Source organism: Pseudonaja textilis, chromosome 3 (assembly GCF_049901715.1).
Source record: "Pseudonaja textilis isolate UNSWEBS1 chromosome 3, rPseTex1.2, whole genome shotgun sequence".
NCBI classification, from domain to species: domain Eukaryota; kingdom Metazoa; phylum Chordata; class Lepidosauria; order Squamata; family Elapidae; genus Pseudonaja; species Pseudonaja textilis.
Window position 1 is genome coordinate 106,253,128 of NC_141992.1, and position 23,689 is coordinate 106,276,816.

Consider the following 23,689-nt stretch of genomic DNA (forward strand, 5'->3'; position numbering starts at 1 on the left):
AGATTAGGTGAAACCTGGCTCCAAAACAGTAACTGTGAGAGGGATCTTGGAGTCTTAGTGGACAATTACTTAAACATGAGTCAGCAGTGTGCAGCAACAGCCAGAAAAGCTAATACAATTCTTGGTATAAACAGAGACATAGAATCAAAATCACATAAAGTATTAGTGTCACTTAGTGTGACCAAACCTAGAATACTGCATCTTGTTTTGGCTACCACATTACAAAAAAGATGTTGAGACTTCAGAAAAAGTGCAAGGAAGAGGAGGATTAAAAGCCTGGAGACTAAAACATGTGAAGAACAATTGGATGATTTGGATTTGGCTAGTCTAGGGAAAAGAAGGGCTAGGTGGGATATGATAGTAGTAGTCTAGTATTTGAGAGGCTGCCACAAAGAAGAGGAGGTCAATTTATTTTCCAAAGTACCAGAGGGCAGGACAAGAAACAATGGATGGAAACTAATCAAGGAGAGAAGCAACCTGGAATTGAAGACAAACTTCCTAACAGTGAGGGCAGTTAATCAGTGTAACAGCTTACCTTCAGAAATTGTAGGTGCTTCATCATGGAGGTTTTTAAGAAGAGACTGGACAGTCACTTGTCTGAAATGGCATAGGATCTCCTGCTTGAGCAGGGGGATGGACTAGAAGACCTATTCTGATTCTGATTCGCTTTCGATACTTCCATGCTATATAGCCTATCAGGCAGCAAGGGGGTCCCAGTATTTTTGGTTTTGGGTGAGTACATCAGTGTCTTCCCATGTGATCCATTGCACAAAATGGAGATGCAGAGACAGACGTCAAATGTTCCTTTGGAAAAGCAACAGCTGTTTTCCAGAACCTTGATTGTTTTCTTTTTCATCCATTCTATTGCAATTTGATGGTATGTTTGGGATCATTGTCCTGTTGTATGACCCAATGTTGGCCAAATTTTAGCTGTTGGACAGATGTCCCCAGATTTGACTCTTGAATACTTTGGTAGACAGGGGAATTCATGGTCGACTCAATGACTGCAAGGTGCCCAAAATAAACCCAAATCATCACCCCTTCACCACCGTGCTTGACAGTACAAGATGTGCTGATATGCTGTGTTTGGTTTTCGCCAAATGTGGCACTGAGCATTATGGCCAAACAGCTTCACTTTGGTCTCATCTATCCAGTGTTCCAGAAGTCTTGAGATTTATTCAGATGCAACTTTGCAAACTTAAGCTTGCCATGTTCTTTTTAGGAGAAGCTTTCTCCTGACAACCCTTCCAAACAAACCATACTTGTTTATCTTTTTTGAATTGTACTGTCATGAACTTTAACACACCATACTGAGGTCTGTAGGGTCTGAGATCTAATTCGTGCCTTTTTTTTTTCAATTTCTCTGAGCATTACTTGGACTGACCTTTGGACGAATTTGCTGGAATATCTCCTCCTGGGAAGATTGGCAACTGTCTTGAATGTTTTCCACTTGTGAATAATCTTCCTCATTGTAGAATTATGGATTCTAAATTGTTTTGAAATAGCCTTATAACCCTTCCCAGATTGATGGCAGCAATAATTGCTTTTCTAAGATTGTTGTTGATAACTTTCTTCTTTTGCATTGTGTTAACACATACCTCAATGCTGAAGACTAGCAAACTCTAAAAAATCAGTTTTTATAGAGGTAGGTCACACCTGTTGATGATCAATTGATCAAGAAAATGCAAACTTAAATTTTGTTCCATATATAGTATTTTGTTCCATGCTATAGTAGATCCATGCTATAGTAGATACTGTTCCTTTGCCCTCTGCATGTTTGTTGTAAATGTTGTCAAAGTAAATTAAAGTTTGCAATTCATATCTATGCCCAAAAAGTTTACATCGTTAAGGAAATATGAGGAAAAAATCTCACTATCCAAACTGTTTTGCTATGAGTCCATTTTCAGCTGATTCTGAAAATAATTTCTCCAGCAACATATTTTAGTTTATGGGGTTCATTTTCATAAAACCCTGACTTGATTCTCTTTTGTATCAGCATGCCTGATTCATTTGTGTGGAATTTGCCTTCAATGGAATTTCTCTGCTGAGAGGTCTTTATGGGAATTTATTTTTAAATGCAAACTGCTTCCAAAAGAGAAATGGATGGTCCTTGCTTTTTTAAAAAAATATGTGAGCCTATAGGGCTGATTTGGACAGTCACTTTTTTGAGTTTGCTTTTGGAGATAAAACTCCTGTACTTATTCTAGGAAAAAATCTTGGATTTTCTTTTACCTGAACAAAATTAATAATCCTTCCATATTCCACAGGCAGACTATGGAGTAGAACATCAATTTATCTCCCTAGGAAGTTTTGCATCTTGTAGTTCTAGTTCTTTTATCATTCTTAAATAGAAGCTGATATTAAGGTGTATAGTATATCTTTAAAGATTATATTACCCAAGTGAAACCTGTGAGGCCATGTTATTTTTACTGAAATAGCTCTTATAATCCTTGCCATATTTCATCTGCATTTTCATTTTCATCTATATAGTTGAGAAAGGTATCACATATAGCTAAAAACATCAATTTTCTTGATTGTAACATTCACCTTTCTCAGTTCTTCTAGTACATTGGCCATCCCCAACATATTCAATAGTATTTTCACTCAAATGGATCATCTTCTATAGTTAGTGTCATTTAGAATTTAGTTGTATTACTGCCTTGATCATAGATAGCTATTCTGTCTTAATGAACGTTTCTCTCTTGAAAATCTAGGGCATCCCAGATCCCCTCTTCCTTTTCTAAAAAAACCAACCTGTATACTCTTAAGAGACAAGATGGTTATTGGTGGCATCACATTTTTGTCATCATAGTTGAAATATTTTTATTTAAATAACTTCAGTCTATACTTGACTAAACTGTTGATGTCTGAACTTTTTACCTTGAGAAGAAATTTACTAGTGTCATGATTAAAATAAAAAACTTGTAATAAATGAAGTGGTGGAGAGATACTGTGAGGCAGAATTAAGTAGCTACCTCAGGCAGCTGATTGTAAGGTCATGAAAAGGCAAGCAATGTGTTGATTATTTAAATTGTTAGCATATATTTACTGAGGGAGAGGTTTCTAAAGCGTTCATAAAACACAGATTACAGCAGATATATGTGATTCTGCCTCCACTTACATTTTGTGAGTGATGGTCTTCAATTATTTTTAGTCCTTTCAAGTGAGTCTTGAAAGATATAAACGTTGAGAATCTGGTCTGTAAACTTCTGACACTCTATTTTTTGTTTGTTTGTACAGCTGAAAAAGTAACTTCCTTGGGAAAAGATTGGCACAAATTCTGTTTGAAATGTGAGCGCTGCAACAAGACCTTGACACCTGGGGGGCATGCAGAGGTAAGAGATCAGATAATGAGAAGATTAAGCAATAAGTTTCTGTATCATTTACAGTCAGTGATTGAGTTACATAAATGCCACATTTTGATACAAAATAGAGACTATATGGAATTTTTTTGTTTTATTAGTTTTCCCCTCTTTATTATCTGTATTTTACTTGAATAATTTTACATAATTAGAGGAATAAAAGAGTTGGAAGAGATATTGGAGGACTTCTAGCCCAACCACCTGCTCAAGCAGGAGACTCTATACCATTCCGGACAAATGGCTGTCCAATCTCTTTTTAAAAACTCCAGTAATGCAGCATCCACAACTTCTAGAAGCAAGTTATTCCACTGATTAATTGTTTCACTGTCAGGAAATGTCTCCTTAATTCTAGGTTGGATCTCTCTTTGATAAGCTTCCATCAGCTACTTCTTGTTCTGCCCCTCCGAGGCTATAGAGAAAAGGTTGTCTCCCCCACTCTACAATAGCCCCTCAAATATTTGAAGACTGCTATCATATCATCGCTAGTCCTTTTTTTCATTATACTAGACATACCCAATTCCTGCAATCATTCATCGTATGCTGTAGCCTTCAGTCAACTAATCATCTTTGTTGCTCTTCTCTGAACTATTTCTAGAATCTCGACATCTTTTCTGTGTCATGGTGACCAAAACTGGACACAGTATTCCAAGTGTGGTCTTACCAGTGTGGTATAAATCAATATTAAGACTTCACATGATTTTGATTCGATCCCTTTGTTGATACAGCCTAGGACAGAATTAGCTTTTCTGGCAATTGCCACATATTGCTGGCTCATACTGAAGTAATTGTCTACTAGGACATGTAGATCCCTCTCACAATTACTGCTGTTGAGCCAGGTACCACCTATTCTATACTTGTGCATTTGGTTTTTCTTGCCTAAGTGTAAAATCTTACTTTTCTCACCACTGAGTTGCATTTTATTGGATAAGGCCCAGGATGAATGTCTCTCAAGATCCTTCTGGATCTTAAGCCTATCTTCTAAACTGTTGGGTATTCCCCCCAGCTTGGCATCATCTATAAATTTAAGAGTTCCCCTTCTCATCTAAATTGTTTATGAAGATGTTGAAGAACACTAGGCCTAAGCCAGACCCTTGTGGTACCCCACTGCATGCTTCCCTCTGTGTAGAAATATCAGGGTTCCAGAAAAACCCAACTCCAATTAAAAACTCAGAGACAGGCATTTTCTCAAAGTTTCCTTTTATTAGAATAGGCATACTGGCACATCTGGGAAAATCCAAATCTGAGAGTCCCAGGTTTTCCCTTAGTAATTCAAAACCCAACCCCTGCACCCATCAGTTCATCACATGGTCCAATCACAAACAGTCCCAACTTGAGACATCAAAACCACTCCTTCTCGAGGTGCAGGAATAACATAATCTTGACTGAAAAGAAGAATGCTATTATGTCTAACTACCAACACTCTAAAATTCCCCCCTCCTACTTTCCCAGGCACAGGAATTTGGCAGCATGGAAGCTTCTGGTTCTAATATGGCTTCCAGAGCTGACAAAAATTTTAATGTATGTATGTTCTGTTTTCAATCATATGCTATAACCATTATATTTTTTCTATTGGTGGTATTTCTGTTTTATTTTAAAAAATATATAAGTAGACATGACATTTATACTTCACAAATATGTTTTATGATTTGATGGTGATTTTGTTAACATCCCCTGTAAAATCATAAAAGTCAATTTTGGATCTAAGCTTTGCATTATAATGGTAAAATGTGCTTGTTCTATTATTTCTCACTATGTGGTGTGTAGATGGCAGTGCAATTTTTAATTTTATATTGCATTTTTTTAATAAGCTGTAAAAATTAATGATTATATCTTTTTTATTTGCTATTTTTTATCCTGTTACCATTGTCTTCCTGATTATTCTGCATGACCAGCAGTTGGTGGCAGTAAAAAATTGGGACATAGTCAGTTAGCAGAATCTCACTTGAGTTTAATAAAATGTTATATTTCTTGTTTCATACAGTTTAATTTTTTTTAAAAATCCCTAATTTGCTACTTCAATTAATTCTGGATGGAAAAGCAATTCAGAACTGATCCATTTAATTCTGTAAACTCTGTGGTGAGACCAGACATTTCTGTTTTCTCATGTTTACAAGTCTGTTTCAGGGGATGATCTGAGAGATTTGACCAGACTTGTAGATAGTGTCTGATGGTGTTCTTAAGTTTTGCCTTTATCCAAATAACTCCATGGTACTTTTGGGACAGATCATTTGGAGATAGCGGTTTATTGTCATAAAGATATCCCACAATTCTTTTCTACTAAACTCCTAAACTAAACTTTTCTACTAAACTCCTCAACTGTCCTCCTAATTGGGGACAGAGAGTTAATTGATTCAGAACATTTCTGTCCCCAACAATCTAAAACTAATAGGGTTATCTGTGCATGTAACATAGATATTTGTGCAGACAAGAATATCAACTTTGCTGTCAAGCAAAACCAAGCTTTTAATAGTGAATGCCATGTTCACTAATCAAACAGGTGGCAAGAAAGTAGGGGAATTCAGGGACAAAACAGGTTATGTAAACACACGGTCAGTCAAAAAGGACTCAAATGTCTACACACCAATGCACAGAGTACCGGGAATAAACAAGGTGAATTAAAAATTCAAGGAATTGAGGGCAGATATGATATTGTTTAAAATAAACAGACTAAATAAAAGAAGAGGTGGAGTTGTACTATATATAGGAAAAAACTACATGTCTACAGAAATAGAGCACAACAATGATGAAACCTCTCTTGGGATTTGGGTCAAGAAATGGGGGAAATGACATTGCCATAGATGTATACTATAGGCCGGGGTCACCAACCTTTTGGACCTCAGGGACCATCAAAGTCATAATTTTAAATCCTGGGGACCACTAATATGAATTTTGACTGACAGCGGTTTGCTGACCTTGGGGAGGGAGGGAGGGAGGGGAGGGGAGAGAGAGAGATCTAACCCCCCCCTCTCTCTCCCTCCCCACACACACACATACAGAGGCAGGGTCGGGATTCAAATTTCTTAACTGGTTCTGTGGGCTTGACCTAATTTGTGGTCACATGACTGGCTGGGCATGGCTTGTATGTAAATATTATATTTATGTAAATATTGATTTTTTTATGAAAAAGAGCAACTTTTACACAAAATCAGGCAAAGCAGGCAGGCAGATTGAGTTGCTCACAGAATCACAGATTTATTCAGAGATATGTGTTTCTGCCATCGGCTAGCTGAGTTTGTCATATAAAATTTGCTTGCAAGCAAACTCATAAAATTTGCTTGCAAGCAAACTCATAAAATTTGCTAACAAGCAAACTCACAAAATTAACTCACAACACACCATGTATGTAAATATTGACTTTTTTATAAAAAAAGAGAGCAACTTTTACCCCAAATCAAGCAAAGCAGGCAGGCAGATTGAGTTGCTCACAGAATCACAGATTCACGTAGAGATTTTATGATTCTGCCATCGGCTACCTGCACTGAATAATAGAAGCTTCAGTCCTAAGGAAGATTCGGCTCTGCTTAGAGACGAAGACCTAAAGATTAGCTAGAAAGCAAGAAATCCAACGGCTTCCTGCTTTCTAGCCAATCTAAATCTCCCAGTACAGCAGAACAACTGATGGTCAGGAAAAAGAAAAAGAAAAAATAGCAACTTAGCAGGCGAGTTTGCCAGGTAAGGAGTGAGTGGGTGGGGAGCGTTCCCATGGGCTATGTGGGTGGCACAGCCTTGTGTTCCTGAGCAGCCTGGATTAATTTTGGGGGGGGGTGCTCTGGGGTGACATTTTTCTGTGGACCATCAACATTTTCTCACGGCCCACCAGTTAGCGATCATTGCTATAGGCCACCCAACCAAACAGAGGAAATAGATGAACTTTTTGTTAGTCAGTTAACTAAACTATATAGTAGGGGTGTCAAACTCAAGGCCCACAGGCCAGATCCAACCTATGATGTTTTTAGATCTGGCCCATGGGACAGACAGTGAAGGACCAGCCCCCAGTGCCTTGGCCTCAGCCCAGGCTGGCCAGGTGCTGATCAATCACTTGGTGGCAGACATCTAGACTGGAATGCACCCTTTGATCCATGGGGTTGCCCTGGAGCCAGCAACGGGCCACCCCTGCCCCACCTCTTGGGCACACACATAGGTGGAAGCAAGCACATGGTGCCTGGTGTCCCTGGTGACTGTCTTGCCCTGCAAGATGGCATCCTGGGTTAAAGGATGCCAGCTTCCCTTTAATCCAGGATGCCAGCTCCCACATACTCGCCAGCCCCTGTGTGCATGCCTCTCATTGGCTCCAGGGAGGTCCACGGGTCAGATCTAAGTCTGACCATGTTCCGGCCTGGACGGTCACCACCAAGTTATAGACCAGTGCCATGCCCACACCAGCGCCTCCAAGGCCCACTTGCCAGTCAGGTCTCATAAGCCCGCAAGGGTTCCCTTTCACTGGGACCACCCCATCTCTGTGTGGGGAAGCCATGGCCACTGCAGCACGCCCACTGGCAGCGCTACTAATCTCTCCTCTTCCCCTCATCAGGTGAGAGTGTGTTTGGAGGACCAAGCCTCCCTCTGAGCCATGCACTTTGCTCTCCTGCACCCATTATGAGCAACCTGGCCAAGGAGATCAATCACAGCAGCAGCAGCAACCTCGATGTAAGCGCAGCTGGACACCCCCTTATGGAAGCGGGACTGGACTGGGCAGCAGGGACCCAGTGCCTTGGAAGCTCAAGAGCTGGCCTGGGCACTTGGCCTCTTCTGCCTAGGGTTCTGGGCAGCCTGTGCCGCAGTGGTGGGATTCAAACATTTTTTACTACTGGTTCTGTGAGTGTGGCTTGGTGGGCGTAGCTATGTGACTGGGTGGGTATGGGTATTTTTTGGCTTTTTTGCTACCCCACCCATTTTTGGGAGCTTCCTAGCCTCAGAGGAGCCTGGGGGGGGGGACACATTTTTGCTCCCCTAAGGCTCCTTTGAGGCCCAGGAAGAAAAAAAACAGAGCATGGGAGGGGCATGCAGCACCCCTTCAAGCTCCATTTTGGGAACTTCCTAGCCTCAGAGGAGCCTCTGGGAGGGCGTTTTTGCTTCCCTAAGGCTCCTCTGAGGCTCAGGAAGAAAAAAAACAGCATGGGAGGGGCCCGCAGCACCCCTCCAAGCTCCGTTTTGGGAGCTTCCTAGCCTCAGAGGAGCCTCTGGGGGGGCGTTTTTGCTCCCCTAAGGCTCCTCTGGGGCTCTGGAAGGCAAAAAATGGAGGGGGGGCTGAGCTCCCTCCATTTTTTGCCTTCCTGGGCCTCAGCAAGAGGAATCCCGGCATAGCTGATCTATGCACAGCTGATTGTTGGGAGGGAAAAAAAATAGCTTAGGCGAATGTCAGGCAGGCGGGTAAGCGAGCATCGGGCAGGAGGGCAACCAGATTGGGGGCATGGCCAGCCAGAAGTTACTACTGGTTTGGTGACCCACGCCAAATTCTTGCTAGTGGTTCGCCCGATCTGGTGCGAACTGACTGAATACCACCAACTGCTGTGCCGCCATCTGGGGGTCCTCTGCATGGCCTGAGAGGGATTGCAAGGGCTCCTCTAGTGGACTAGGCTTTGGCACTTGCCCTGGTCTTGCCTTCCTCCCTGGAGAACTCCAGACCCCTCACTTTCAGCCTTGCCTGGCCCACCCACAGGAGGCGAAGGATGCTGCTTCTGCATGTGGAAGCATGCAGCAGAAAGTTCACAGGAAGCAATTTCTTCTGAGTCCAACTTCTGCCTTGACAGATCCAGATGACACTTCTCTGGAGAGGAGAAAAACCCAAGCTGACACTTCTCCTCTAGAGAGGAGAAATGTCAGCCGAATCTCCAGCATGGGTTTTTCCTTTGATGCATGCTTACTATTGGCTGCCATAATAACGGGGAGAGGGGACATGGCATTTGGGTTTGGGAAGTGAACTGGTGAAGTAAAGGCTCATGTGAACTAAAAGGGAGGTTTGCTCTCAAGAATTACTGCGCTGCTGAGTGGAGTTGTTTAAATCCAGCCAAGGCCAACCCATCCGAGAACTCCAGATGGACAAAAATACCTGAAGATGTGCTTCACATGACGTTATGCAGGATGTGGATTGGACATTCAGCCTGGGTCCCTGAGGGGAGGGATTGGGGGGGGGGAGGGAAACTTTGGGAGGGGAGGGAAACTTTCAACCTGTAACTTTCATGCCTTTTGAATCAGATCTTGCTTTGCTTTCACCGCTATCATTTCAAACTCAGTAAAAGTACCTTTTCTTTACCTCAGTGGAGTTGGGGGTTTTCTTTCTTGGGTTTTGAACAGAGGCAGGCGTAACATTAAGCAAGATCTGCTTTATTGGGTAAACCGGAGACCCAGTCTACCAAGGGGACTGAGCACATAATGTCAACCCACCAGAGCAACTAGGAAGACTGTGGAGTCCTGGGGTCAACTTCCCTCCAGCCACACAGGTACCATGAGGAGACAGAATGGATGGAGGAGCTGCAGCTCGATAAGATTCCAGTCTGAGCCAGATGGTCACTGGGCATAGGATGCATGGAAGATCCGGAGGAGCACCCCCAGAGGTAACTCACTAGAGAACGGCAGAGAGATTATGCCTTGCAGGAAGCTGACAAAGAGGACCTCCTGTTGACATATGCCCAGCAACTTCTACATGAAGCGCTTGTGAATCAGAGAGCTCGGTGGGGGGGCGGCTTGCATAAGAGCATGCCCTGCCAGTGCATGATAAGCTGGAGCTCCACCATTTCTGCAAACCCAGCTGTGATTCCTGTAGTTCCTGTACTCTGGCAGCAGCTGCCCTGGGAGTCACCACTACTGCAGCCCAGGGCCCCCCTAGCAGGAGGTCCATCCTTGGAGGCACCAAATTCCATAGGTTCCTCTGCTGGGAGTAAAATACAAATGGGACCACAAAGCCCTGGAATTCTCCCTAGCTCAAGTCTGGAATCACATGCAGGAGTATGGGGAGGACTTTGCTTCGGAGGCAGCTAAAGTAAGATGTGTCACCATGGCCATGGCTATAGCAGATTGTATAGGCACTCTTCAAAATGATAATGCCTTTCAGCTGAGGGATTACAACTAGTTCATGATGGTGCTCCGCACATGGTTTGAGACCTCCTAGCCGAACACAAGGCTAGGACCAGGATGAAGACCATAAACCAGGGGTGGAGGTCAGTAGCAGAATACACCAGGAATTTCGTGGGTTGGCCTGCCACATGCATGGCTGGCTCCCAGAGGTCCTGATGGAGTGCTACAAAGATGGGCTTAACAAAGACATCTATCAGAGCTGTGTCTCCCAGGGAGCCCCTCAAGATCTTCAGTGCTGGTATGTGTTGGCAACCGAGGTGGACATCGATCTGGCTAGAGACCAGCACCGTGGAAGCTGCAGCTGGAGCAAGCCTTCCCCCTCTGCCCCTAAAGAGGCTCCGAGAGCTGCCAAAGGTGGGCCAGTAGCGAAACCAAGGTCCACAACATGCTTCATGTGTGGGAAGGAGGGACACTGAGCAGCTGATTGCCTCACCAAACCAAATTCCAATCCGACAACTGCTGAGGACAGGAAGCCTGAGAAGCACATCAAGTTAGCCAGTGTGACTTGTTCTCTCCTGACCCAGCTGTCCCGAGTCAGCTGCGCCCAGTAAGTGGCATCAAACCAACTGTGTCTAACCAGCCACATCCACCTAGTCACAGTGACACAGCTAATTGGCCCTTTGAGAGCTACCATAATTCTGATCAAGGTTCCGACTAATGAACCCAAGCAAATAAGACTAGGATCCTCCTCAAAACTCTTCTTTATTGAATACATCATTTTGGTACAGCTTCAAAGGAAAACCAAGTCTAAATCTTTCCTGTGGTTTTAATATAATTAAAATAGGAAATAGCCCTTCTCCAAGTGTCATGTTGGCCAATTGGGTTAATTTGAAGTTTTTTGAAGTTTGGCTCAAGGCTCGTGATTTAGTTAGGGCAATTGCTGGAATCTTGACAGGAATTTTTATTTGAAGACAATGATAGCAGGGGGAGTGTATGCTGAATCTGAATTTCCTGTACCAGAACATTAGGTTAAACTGGTTCTTTTGAGGCCCTTCCCAATGTCCAGTTCAACTGTGAGCCAATCCAATGGTGCGAACAAGTTATGAGAACTTCTGGCTGAGAAGCCTGATTTAATTAGGATGATCACTGGAATCCTGACAGCAAACCGATTCTCTTAATTAACATTACCGGGGTACCTGGGTCCCAGCCTCTCCAATAGCTCCCCAACATCTGGGATTCATGGAGAGAAAGGCAGCCATGGCAGAGGGCGGGCTATTGGAAAAAAGTCTACTCCAGGCAATCCAAGGAGAAACAGACTTGGCCTACAGCCAGAAGCAGCCAGAAGTTGACAGCATAATTGCAGCTAGAGGTCAGCCCCCCCTTGAATTCCAAAGTGGAGAAATCTGCTCCAGTAGAGGAAAGAAAAACAGATGAGTACTGGTGGCAAAAGAAAATTCCTAAAGGCTCGAGGTTGGGTTTACCCACCCCCATACCCCAAAATGGAGAAGGCCCCTGAGTGAACTGAGAAGAGTTGATTGGATGTGGAACTGGCATAGACCAGGGCCCCAAAGTCCCTGATGGAATCCCTGGGGAGGTCTATAGAGCAGCTGAGGAAGGAATTTGACCAGGTCACCATTCGGGATGACGGCCTGTCATACCATCCAAAACAGAGGGGAGTTTTTATAGAGCCCTTTGAAGTGAGGAGAAGGAGGCAAGACCACAGCCCTCCTTCTCCATCCACCAGAAGAAAGAGGAATCCAAAGTTGCAGCCAGTGCCTTCCCCACACAGCAGGTAGCCCCCTCCCTCTCTACAAACTGGAGCTGGGGAAGAAGGCCAGCCACCTCAAGCTCAGGCTTATGGAGGGCGACAGGAGGAAGGGGGAATAGTGCTCAATTATCCACCCCAGTTCAGGAAAATATTTGATGGGCACCCAGACCAGCTAGCTCTATTCCTTGACTCAGATGAGATCCACCAAGAACACTATGGACATCTCTATCCATCCCCCAGAGCTATGGTGAATACCATTTCTGAGGGGCTAGAGGGAGAAGTCAGAGGATGGCTAGCAACCCTCCACAAGAGAAGGGCCCCCCAACTGCAGGATATAGAGGCCAGATTTGAGGAGGCAGAGGAGGACCTGTATGTAGAAGATGAGCTCATCAATCTTAAGCAGGGAGGATGGCCCATCAAGGAACACATCCGTGAATTCAGGAGAATCAGTGGGAAGCTACCTCTTTTGCCTGACCAGATGCTCGTCCATTTTTTCAGAACAAGCCTGGACAAGCAAATTAGCCAAGTAACTGCCTGTCAAGACGTCCCAAAGAGACTCTCTAGAGTGGTTCCAAGTGGCCATAAAAGTCGCTTCAAAGAGATAAAAGTGAGATAATTAATAAATCGGATGAAGTCTACTGAGTTTATACAAATTATGCTAGATGTCACCGAGTGCCAAAAGAGGTTCACGTCCACTTTGCATGAAAAAAAGTGAGGGATATAATATATAAGATGACAAGAGACAGGCCAATGTCTTATAGAGGAAAAGAGATTACCACATTAAAGCAAATCTCAAAAAGAGTACGTGAACAGCGGAGAGGATATCATTTCTTAGCAGCATGACTCAACAAGAATAACATATTATTTAGATGGATAACACTGGAGGGAATGTTGATATCGTGGCAAGGAAAAAAAGATAATACCTTAGAGAAAGCGCAAGACTTCTACAACCAACTGGGAGGCACAGAAGAAATGGGCAGTAGTAGAGAAGAACTAGAATCAGCTAGCCAAGAAGATCAACAATTGGAAAGGAAAGAACAAGAACAAGAACAAGAAGGAGAAAGAGGAAGAGGAAGAAAAGAAGGAGAACCACAGGAATAAAGAAGAATAAGAACAAGAGCACAGAGGCAAGGAACAATAGAAACTAGCGAGTAGCAGCAAAGAAGAGGAATGGAAAGTAATTTGAAAATACTATCTGTAAATATAAACAGACTTAATTATTTAACAAAACAAAATCAAATCTTCACAAAATTAGTAAAAAACAATGGACATAATATGCCTACAAGAGGTACACATCAGAACTCAAGATGAAAAGTACTTACAATATAAAAAATTAGGAAAACTCTATGTGGCCCTAGCAGAAGAAAAAAAAAAGAGGGATTGCAATCTATGTAAGAGAAGGAATAAAAGCAGAAATATTATATGCACACTTAGTAGGTAGCACATTAATGTTAGAAGTGTCTTGGAACAAAGGAAATTATTATTAATTGTACTGTATGCACCCAATAACCAACAAGAAAATTACTATAAACACATTCATGAGAAAATTTTAGAATTAGGTAAAGAAAATATTTGTATGATAGGAGACTATTATGCAGTTGTGGATAGGAAAAGAGATTATCACAATACTCATTAAACGAAAAAGAAAAAGAACACAAAAACATTCTTTAATATGCCAGAAGAGCAAAATTTAACAGATATTTGGAGAGCACACAACCCAAAAGAAAATCAGTTCACCTTTTATTCTTTCCTCACAAATCGTGGTCGAGAATTGACATGGCCTGGACAAGTAAAACTTTAGTAAATGATATAGAATCAGTAGAAATAGCACCAAATGTGTGGGCAGATCACAACCCACTAATAATAACATGAGAAGGTCAACAAAAATGAAGAGGGAGATGGATGTTGGACCCACAAATTCTGAGAGAAAAGGAATATTTAGAAAGGGTTAAAAAGGAAATGGAAATATTTTTTTGAAATAAATACAAAACAAGATACATCTTTACAGAATTTGTGGGATACAACGAAAGCATATCTAAGAGGATAGCATATAATGGTAAAAGGAAAAAAGAAAAAGAGAAAAAAATAATGAACTACAGAAGGAGATTAGAACCTTGGAAATATAGGCACAAGTAACACCGGGGAATGATCAACTCATAGGTAAATATAGGCTAACAAAACACAGATTTAATATACTAGAACAAGAAAAAATCTTAAGGGCTTTGAAATTGGTAAAATAGAATTATTTTGAAAACGATAACAAGCTGTGAAGGTGTGTCTTGCCTATAGATTAAGGAAGGAAAAAATAAAAAAAGATGGATTCAGCAATTGCGGGATGAGGGAATTGTACAAAATGATATGGAGAAAAAAAAAGAATTAGCATTGGAATTTTTTAGGGAACTATATAGGCAAGAAGAAATTAGGGATGAGAAAATAAAATATTATTTAGAGGAAGAAAATACCCCAGCCTTAACAGAAGAAGAAAGTGAAAAATTGAATGGAGAGATTACCAAAGAGGAATTAAGAGAGGCAATTCAAAAAAAAAAAAAAAACCTCCCAGAACAGATGGCCTACCAGGAGAAATAAACAAAAGTCTAGGAGATTTATTTGGCCCAATACTTTTAGAAATTTATAATGACATATTAGCAAAGGCAAGACTACCAATGTGGAGAGAAGCGTACATCATGCTAATACCGAAGGAGGTTGCAGATACCACACAGATTAAGAATTGCAGACCAATCTCTTTACTGAATACCGATTACAAAATATTTATGAGTATAATGGCCGAAAGAATGAAAAGAATAATGAGTAATAAGATACACCCCAACTAAAATGGTTTCCTACCATTAAGACAAATAAAAAACAACACAAGGACTAGATTTACTAGAGTATTATGAGGCACACTCAGAAAAACAAATTGTATTAATTTTTTTAGATGCCCAAAAAGCATTCAATAAAGTTAATTGGTAAATTTATTACCCACCAGGCAAAGAAGATGAAATTTGGAGATAGATTCAAAAAAATGATAGAGTCAATATACTCAAAACAAAATGCCCATATAATAATGGAGAAGCAACAAATTCATTTAAGATAGAAAAAGGAGTCTGACAGGGATGTCCACTTTCACCTCTACTCTTTATTATGTCATTAGAAATTTTGTTAAGAATTCAATCAAATCAGGAAATAAAAGGATTAAAAATTAAATAAGAAGAATACAAGGTTCAAGCCTTTGTGGATGACCTTGTATTTTTTGTAGAAGAACCAATAGAATCAGGACCAAATTTAATTAGAGAGATAGAGAAATATGGGGAAGTGGCCGGTTTAACAATTAATAAAGAAAAAGCTAAAATGATAACAAAAAAAATTAACAGACAGTCAAAAAAAGAAATTAGTTGAAGTAATGGGCTTACAAATTGTCAAAAAAATTAAGTATTTAGGAATTTGGCTCACAGCAAGATGTTCAACAATTAAAGGGGATAATTATATAAGGTTAGTACAAGAAATAAAACGAGATCTAGGAAAATCGGGGAAGATACAGTTATCAATGTTAGGGAAAATCGCGATTATTAAAATGAACATTCTACCAAGATTATTATTTATCTTTCAAACGATTCCTGTAAAATTAGATATATATTTTTTTGTGAATTAAATAAAATGACTACAAAATTTGTATGGGCAGGAAAAAGAGTGAGGATTAAGTTGAGGGCACTACAAGATAATAGAGGTAGAGGTGGATTTGGACTACCTGCCTGGGAAATATATTACAAAGTGGCAGTCTCAGTGTGGATTAAAGATTGGGTTAATTTGTGGAACAAAAGATTATTAATTTTAGAAGGACATGATCTGCAGGCAGGGTGGCATGCCTTCATCTGGGAACCCAGGAGATAAGACTTTATCTCCTGGGTTCTTTAATAGGTATGTGATTTGAAATTCATTAATGAGAATATGTTGTGAAATTAAACACAAACACTACATGAAAATTCCAGGATGGGTTTCCATCATGGAGGCAATGATACACCCCAATGCATTAGAAACTGGAAATAGGATTACATATTATGATGTTTTGGACTCTAAAGGAATATTGAAAACAAACCAAGAACTTAGGGATCAAGGGGTGAAGATAGACTGGCGGCCATACTTACAGCTTAAATCAAGGTATAAAAAAGACACCCAAGAAATGGTATAGATATAAAATCGAACCAATTGAATAAACTCTTACAGGGAACAGATGAAAAAGCAATCTCTAAAATCTATAACTATTTGCTAGAATTTGATTTGGCAGAGGAAACAGTTAAGGGCCCAATGATAGCATGGGCGAGGAATGTAGGACATAACATTAATTTGGAAGATTGGGAAGAAATTTGGAAGCAAAATTATAAACTAACAAAATCGGTGGTCTATAAGGAGAACCAATATAAAATGTGCTATCGGTGGTATCTGGCACTCTCCAGACTGGCCAATATGTATCCAAATTTAAGTCCATGTCATGCCCCTGGTGGAGTCTGACTCTGAGGAAGAGGAGGAACAGCCAACAGGAAGTGGGAGTGTGGCTCCAGAGGTGGTGGAGGAGGCTGGGGAAGGGCAGAGGCTAGCTGAGCAGTCAGAGGAGGATCCAGGCCCATCCCCTATCCATCCTAGGTCACGCAGGGAGGAGAGGATGAGGGAAAAGTGAGGTCTACTCAAGAGGAGATTACCATGATCCTCCTCGTGGCTTGCAGGTGGGAGCTATGTATATAAGTTTTTCAACTATGTAGTTAGATTTGCTGGAGTCAATTAGTGTTTACCTTGAAAGGGGTTTATCTTTGCTGGCGTTCTTCCCATGGACTTTTCTCGGTTATTTTCCTGGAGTTTATGATTAGTTATCTCGTCTGGCTTCAGAACTCTCATCAGTGCGGTTTGTTTTGGTTTTCTGTTTGCCTCATTATTTACTTTTGTGACTTTAAACTGTGCCTAATAAAACAGTGAAGTTAAGTTGAAGGCCTTACCGGACTTTAATATATGTTTTGGGTTTTGGGTTATTTTGAGAGACTATGGGTCATCACAGTCCACTTTGTTGGAAATGTAAAAAAACAAAGGGTACCTTCTTCCACGCTTGGTGGCTATGCCTGAAGAGTAAAAAATATTGGGAAAAAATATGAACATGGATACAGGTGAAACTCAAAAAATTAGAATATCATGCAAAAGTTCATTTATTTCAGTAATGCAACTTAATAGGTGAAACTAAGATATGAGATAGACCATTACATGCAAAGCAAGATAGTTCAAGCCATGATGTGTCATAATTGAGATGATTATGGCTTACAGCTCATGAAAACCCCAAATCCACAGTCTCAGAAAATTAGAATATTACATGCAATCCATAAAACAAGGATTGTACATAGAACAATATCGGACCTCTGAAAAGTATAAGCATGTATATGTACTCAGTACTTGGTTTGGGCTTCTTTTGCAGCAATTACTGCCTCAATGCAGTGTGGCATGGAAGCTATCAGCCTGTGGCACTGCTGAGGTGTTATGGAAGACCAATAGTGGCCTTCAGCATTGTTCGGTTTCATGTCTCTCATCTTTCTCTTGGCAATGCCCCATAGATTCCCTATGGGGTTCAGATCAGGCGAGTTTGCTGGCCAATCAAGCACAGTAATCCCATGGTCACTGAACCAGGTTTTGGTGCTTTTGGTAGTGTGGGCAGGTGCCAAATCCTGCTGAAAAATGAAATCACCATCCCCATAAAGCTTGTCTGTGGAAGGAAACATGAAGTGCTCCAAAATCTCCTGGTAGATGGCTGTGTGGACCCTGGACTTAATGCAGCACAGTGGACCAACACCAGCAGATGACATGGCTCCCCAAATCAACACAGACTGTGGAAACTTCACACTGGACTTCAAGCATCTTGCAGTGTGTGCCTCTCCATTCTTCCTCCAGACTCTGGGTTCTTGGTTTCCAAATGAGATGCAAAAGTTGCTCTCATCAGAAAAGAGGACTTTGGACCACTGAGCAACAGACCAGTTCTGTTTTTCTTTAGCCCGGGTAAGACGCTTCTGACGTTGTTTGTTGTTCAGGAGTGGCTTGACAAGAGGAATACGACATTTGAAGCCCATGTCCAGGATCCGTCTGTGTGTGCTGGCTCTTGATGCACTGACTCCAGCCTCAGTCCACTCCTTGTGAAAGTCCCCAACACTTTTGAATGGCCTTTTCCTGACAATCCTCTCTAGGCTGCGGTCATCCCTGCTGCTTGCGCACCTTTTTCTTCCACACCTTTCCCTTCCACATAACTTGCTGTTAATGTGCTTTGATACAGCACTTTGGGAACATCCAACTTCTTTTGCAATTACCTTTTGAGGCTTTCCCTCCTTATGGAGGGTGTCAATGATGGTTTTCTGCACAACTGTCAGGTCAGCAGTCTTTCCCATGATTGTGATTCCTACTGCACCAGACTGAGAGACCATTTAAAGGCTCAGGAACTCTTTGCAGGTGTTATGGCTTAATTAGCTAATTAGCGTGGAACACTTTTTTTAAAAAAAAAACAAGTTTTATTGATTTTACAAACAAACAAACAAAACAAAACATCATTAAACATTAAAAACATAAAAGCTCTTTCCATTGTAAATCTTTACAAGGCAGGTAACGCATTGCTTTATATCACATACTTATAATTTATCCCATTTCCATATAAACACGTAAATTCCCTTTACCAAATTCCACATTGTTTCTCTTTAATCATTATTCAATCATATTTCCTTTCTAATTTATCTGCTATTCAATCATCACATTTATATTTTCTTCTGGCTTGTTTATAATTCTCATCTAGTCTTCCTCCGAGATTTTATTATTTAATTCTTAATTGAACACACACACATAAGACATAAACATAAAAACATAAAACTTTCTTTTAGAAAGTAACTTGGCCCCAGATTACCTCTTTTTGTATGGACTTCAATTGAATTCATGCTCTTCTTATATACCATTACCTATCTTGTTTACCATTCTATATCTATTATATAGCTCCAAAAGTGGAGACTTTTGCCTCGTCTTAATTCTGTTTTATATATTTAATCTTGCTTTAAAGAAAAATATTTTTATATCTTTTGTCCATTTCTCCATTTACATCTGTCTCATTTCCAATATAAAAAAGAATAGTTTCCCCTGGAATCACTAATCAGAGTATGATGCCTTTCTATCATTCCCCTAAATTAAAATTTAAAATAACACCTAAATCCCAATCAGATTCTGCTTAGTACATTCTACTATTTCAGAAACCAATACTACAGTAATAAATCCATAACAGTCAACACATTAATCCATTAAACTCTATATTTAAACTAATATTTTAAACATTCCCTATAGTATTTTATTAAAACTTAATATCATTCATTATTAAACATTTTAAAGATACCTTAATATTTTAGTCTTTTATTAGATCTTAAAAAGTTCTGATTATCTAACTTATAATACAAATACCACTATTACAATACTCATGTGTACTTTGCAGAATCCCCCTTTTTTTAAGAAAAAAAACCCCATACATTACCCATTATCCCTAAAAAATTTTTTCTTTTCTCCATCTTGTTTTATACCTTTGTAACTTTTTTCCCCCTTTTCCCTTTCCTTCTTAGCCCACCTAAACTTTTTACCCCCTCCTCTCCAAACCTCTGCCTTCTTGGTTTCACCTTTCTGTTGCATTCCTCTTTCCTTTTGCTTTCTAGCATTCTGTTGTTTTTGCATCTTCTTTTTCTCTTTCATAAATATTTTTTTATTTCTTAAGTCCTTCCTTTTCGTTCCTCTCTTTCTCCTTTCTTTCTTAGTCACACCATTTAGTTCATTAAAAATGGCTTCTTCCTCGGCTTCTTCCAGCTGTTGTTTAATTTGCTGACACATGACAAGCGCCATATCTAGGAAACAAAGGGCTTCTCCCATAACATCTTTGCCTTCTTTCCTTATTTTTAAATATTGTTTTTTTAGTTCATCAAGAGATAGAGCCATTTTAAACTGTTTCTTCTTCTCTTTCTGTATCCTCTTCTTCTTATTAAGCCAATCAGTTATTTCCAAACTTAAAACAGTTCCCAAAAGTCCCAAAATTCCGCAATCATCAAACAGTCCAGGCAGAGTACAAACTTCTTCTTTTTACAATTTCTCTTCTAGGGGTGAAGTCAAATTAGGGAAAGAAAAAACGTCCAGTCTGTGCTTTAGATATTTTTTAGAATTAATTTCTATTCTCTTTATCTTCAAGGCATCTCCTCCAGCAAAGTCTTAGAGTAAAAAAATTTTTTTCCAAGCCTCTCCCTTCCCACTTATAACAAAGGAGTTTAGGTTTTACCTTCTATCAAAAGGCAGGTTTCCCTTGTCCATTTGTTAATTCCATAAGGGAGGGAGAGTAACTTTCCCTTTTCATCACTTTTCTTCGCCGCTGAAAACATCAATCGGGAACACTGTAGCGTCCAGAAAAAAGCCAATACTTTCCCAGGTGTTGAATATGTCCTTAAGGTCCCGGTTCGACCAAGAAAAAACTTTCGTTTTAAAACTCCTTCTTCTTCCTCCTGCACATTCTTTATCCAGTTGCCGGCTTCTTTATGGCGGCCATTAAGACTGCCGCTCCACCGTCTTGAGAGAAGGGGGTTATTGCCAGCTGGGGAGGGGGTTTGCGATACCTCTCAACCCCTGTCCGGATCCCCCCTTTCTTCAGCTGCCCCAACAGGGCAGCCTTAGCCTCCAAATTCGTCAGGATCGGAGGCACCAAGGCGGCTAGCACAGCAGGGATCGCGGACACTTCCGGTTTGTCGGCTTCGGTGACAGCAGGGATTCGCGTTTCTCAGCGTGGAACACTTTGAGCCTAGAATACTGAACCTGTTCACAATATTCTAATTTTCTGAGATTGTGGATTTGGGGTTTTCATGAGCTGTAAGCCATAATCATCTCAATTATGACACATCACGGCTTGAACTATCTTCCTTTGCATGTAACGAGTATATCTCATATATTAGGTTCACCTTTTAAGTTGCATTACTGAAATACATGAACTTTTGCACAATATTTTAATTTTTCAAGTTTCACCTGTACAAGAAATGCCCCGGACCTTATTTGGATATATCATGCACAATTCCCTTCAAAACCCCATCCTGATCGTCAGACTCGGGGGAAGGGCCCTGCAGTGAGGGATAGTGTTGTGACTGAAAGGATTGACCCTGCTGGGAGTTTTGACTCGGATGTCTCTGAAGATGGAAGGTTTGAGCCTGCTGTGAATGTGGAGTCTGAATTATCAGAGGACACAGATGTGAGCCAGGAGGATGAGAGAGTGTCGGAGAGTGTCCAGAACTTCGACTTCATTCATGCCAGCAGCTGATCCACAAAATGAGCCAGAGGCTTCGAGTAAGCGAGAGACTGATGGATGTTGGCTTGATGCTAGGACTAGGAGAAGATTGAAACGTCAGTTACAATCTGAAAGGAGACGTCAAGCCGGGCATTGATTAGAGAGACTGACACGCCCATCCAGGGGTTTTAAGGAGGCGTGCTGACTCTCAATCTTTGCTTGGAGCAAAGTGCTTTGTGGATTCGAAAGAATACATTTGAAGCAGCCGTTGTGATTTATGGACAATTCTGAATTGCCAGACAGATTCCGGGAAGACCCCCTCATCGAGTAAAGGATGTGCAACATCTCCTGGGGTTCGCCAATTACTACAGGACCTTCATCCTGGACTTTGCCAAGCCGACGGATCCCATCACCCAGCTACTTCGTAAGAAGGTCCCGTTCCAGTGGGGCCCCCCACAGCAACAGGCTTTTGAGGCTTTATAGAAAGCTTTCGTTGCTGAACCTATGTTGAGGCATCCTGATCCATATCATCCATTTGTGGTCGAGACAGATGCCTCTAACGTAGCTATTGGGGCGGTGTTGTTACAAGCTCCAATGGATGGCGCACCTCTTTTCCCATTCTCATATTATTCAAGGAAGTTCACAACTTCTGAGTGCAATTATACCATTTGGGAGAAGGAGTTGCTGGCCATCAAGGCTGCGTTTGAGACATGGCAACATCATCTGGAGGGGGCTCGGCACAAGGTGGAGGTTCAGATGGATCACCGTAACCTGGAACATTTGTCCACTGCCAAGAAGTTGAACCAACGACAGATCCGGTGGTCGTTGTTTTTCGCTAGGTTCAACTTTTCAGTCACATATGTTCCCAGTGGACAAAATCGGAGAGCGGACGCCCTGTCTCATAAACCCAAGTACATTAGCCCCGAAGACACTCTTCCTCCACGTACGGTGCTGCCACCGGAATCTTTGGCCGTTATTTAGGATCCGGTGGATTTAAGGGCTCGAGTAAGAGAGGCACAGCGCTTAGATGCTTGGTCACAGCAAAGAATAAGGGAAATTGAACCTGACTCCCCATGGACTCTAGAGGAGGGCTTGCTACATCATTGAGGTCTATTATACGTACCCACCAGGACACTCAGAGCCCTTATCATGACTCAATGTCATGACAATCCTGCTGCTGGCCACTTTGGCTTCTTTAAAACTCTTCACTTGGTTACACTGACTTTTTGGTGGCCTCGAGTCCGACATGACTTTTTTCTTACGTTGCCTCTTGTATTACGTGTCGACAAGCAAAGGCTGCGTCATTTGTGCCTCCTGGACTTTTGCAACCACTTCTGACTCCAAACCGACCCTGGGGGGCAATCTATGGACTTTTTAACGCATTTGCCCTTGTCGTCAGGTTATACGACGGTACTTGTGGTGGTTGACATGCTCACTAAGATGGCCCATTTCATCCCGTGTAGAAGATTACCATCGGCTTGTGTTACCGCCTGGCTTTTCATACAACAGGTGTTCCGTTTACATGGCTTACTGGACAGAGTTGTTTCAGATCACGGTGTTCAGTTCACCACACAATTCTGAAAAAGCCTGATGAACGCACTATGAGTAAAAGTATATTTAGCATCGGCGCACTATCCGGAAATTGATGGCGGGACTGAGAAAGTAATTGGCATCCTCGCCCAATACCTCAGATGTTTTGTTAATCAACAGCAAAACGACTGGGTGACCTATCTTCCATTGGCAGAGTTTGCCTTTAATAATTCTCGGCACACCTCCACTCACATGACCCCTTTTAATGCAAATGTGGATTATCATCCGAGGTTTTTTTCCCCTGGCGATCGCAGATTCTCCAGTTCCAGAAGCACAAGACTTTTTGTCGGAGTTATATGCCGTGCATCAATTAATTTCCAGACAATTGGAACGAGCGAAAGCAGACTATAAGCGTTTCGCAGATCGTTCACGTCGAGCGATGCCTCCGTTGGCTGTAGGTGACAAGGTGTGGTTGTCAACGAAACATCTTTGGGTCGATCGTCCGATTAGGAAGTTGGATCATCGCTTTATTGGTCCCTTCCCTATCGAGGCAGTTATTAATCCTGTGGCTTATCGGCTCACCCTACCGCGCTCCATGTGCATTCACCCTGTTTTTCACCGCTCCCTGTTAGTACCTGACACCCCATCGTGTACTCACCGTTCTCCAGAAGATATGGGTTCTCCATCTAGGCCCAGCACTGAACCTGTTAC

The 23,689-nt window shown here is 41.5% G+C and overlaps 1 protein-coding gene across 2 annotated transcripts in view; it reads left to right on the forward strand.

The window, feature by feature from the left end:
- The window catches only part of CRIP2 (cysteine rich protein 2), a 161,750-nt gene that overhangs the window by 34,526 nt on the left and 103,535 nt on the right, over positions 1 to 23,689 (forward strand). For both annotated transcript variants that reach the window (XM_087932051.1, XM_026718744.2), the window contains exon 2: positions 3,241 to 3,335. In XM_087932051.1, the coding sequence (XP_087788177.1) occupies positions 3,241 to 3,335 (95 nt within the window). The remainder of the gene's footprint in view (positions 1 to 3,240; positions 3,336 to 23,689) is intronic.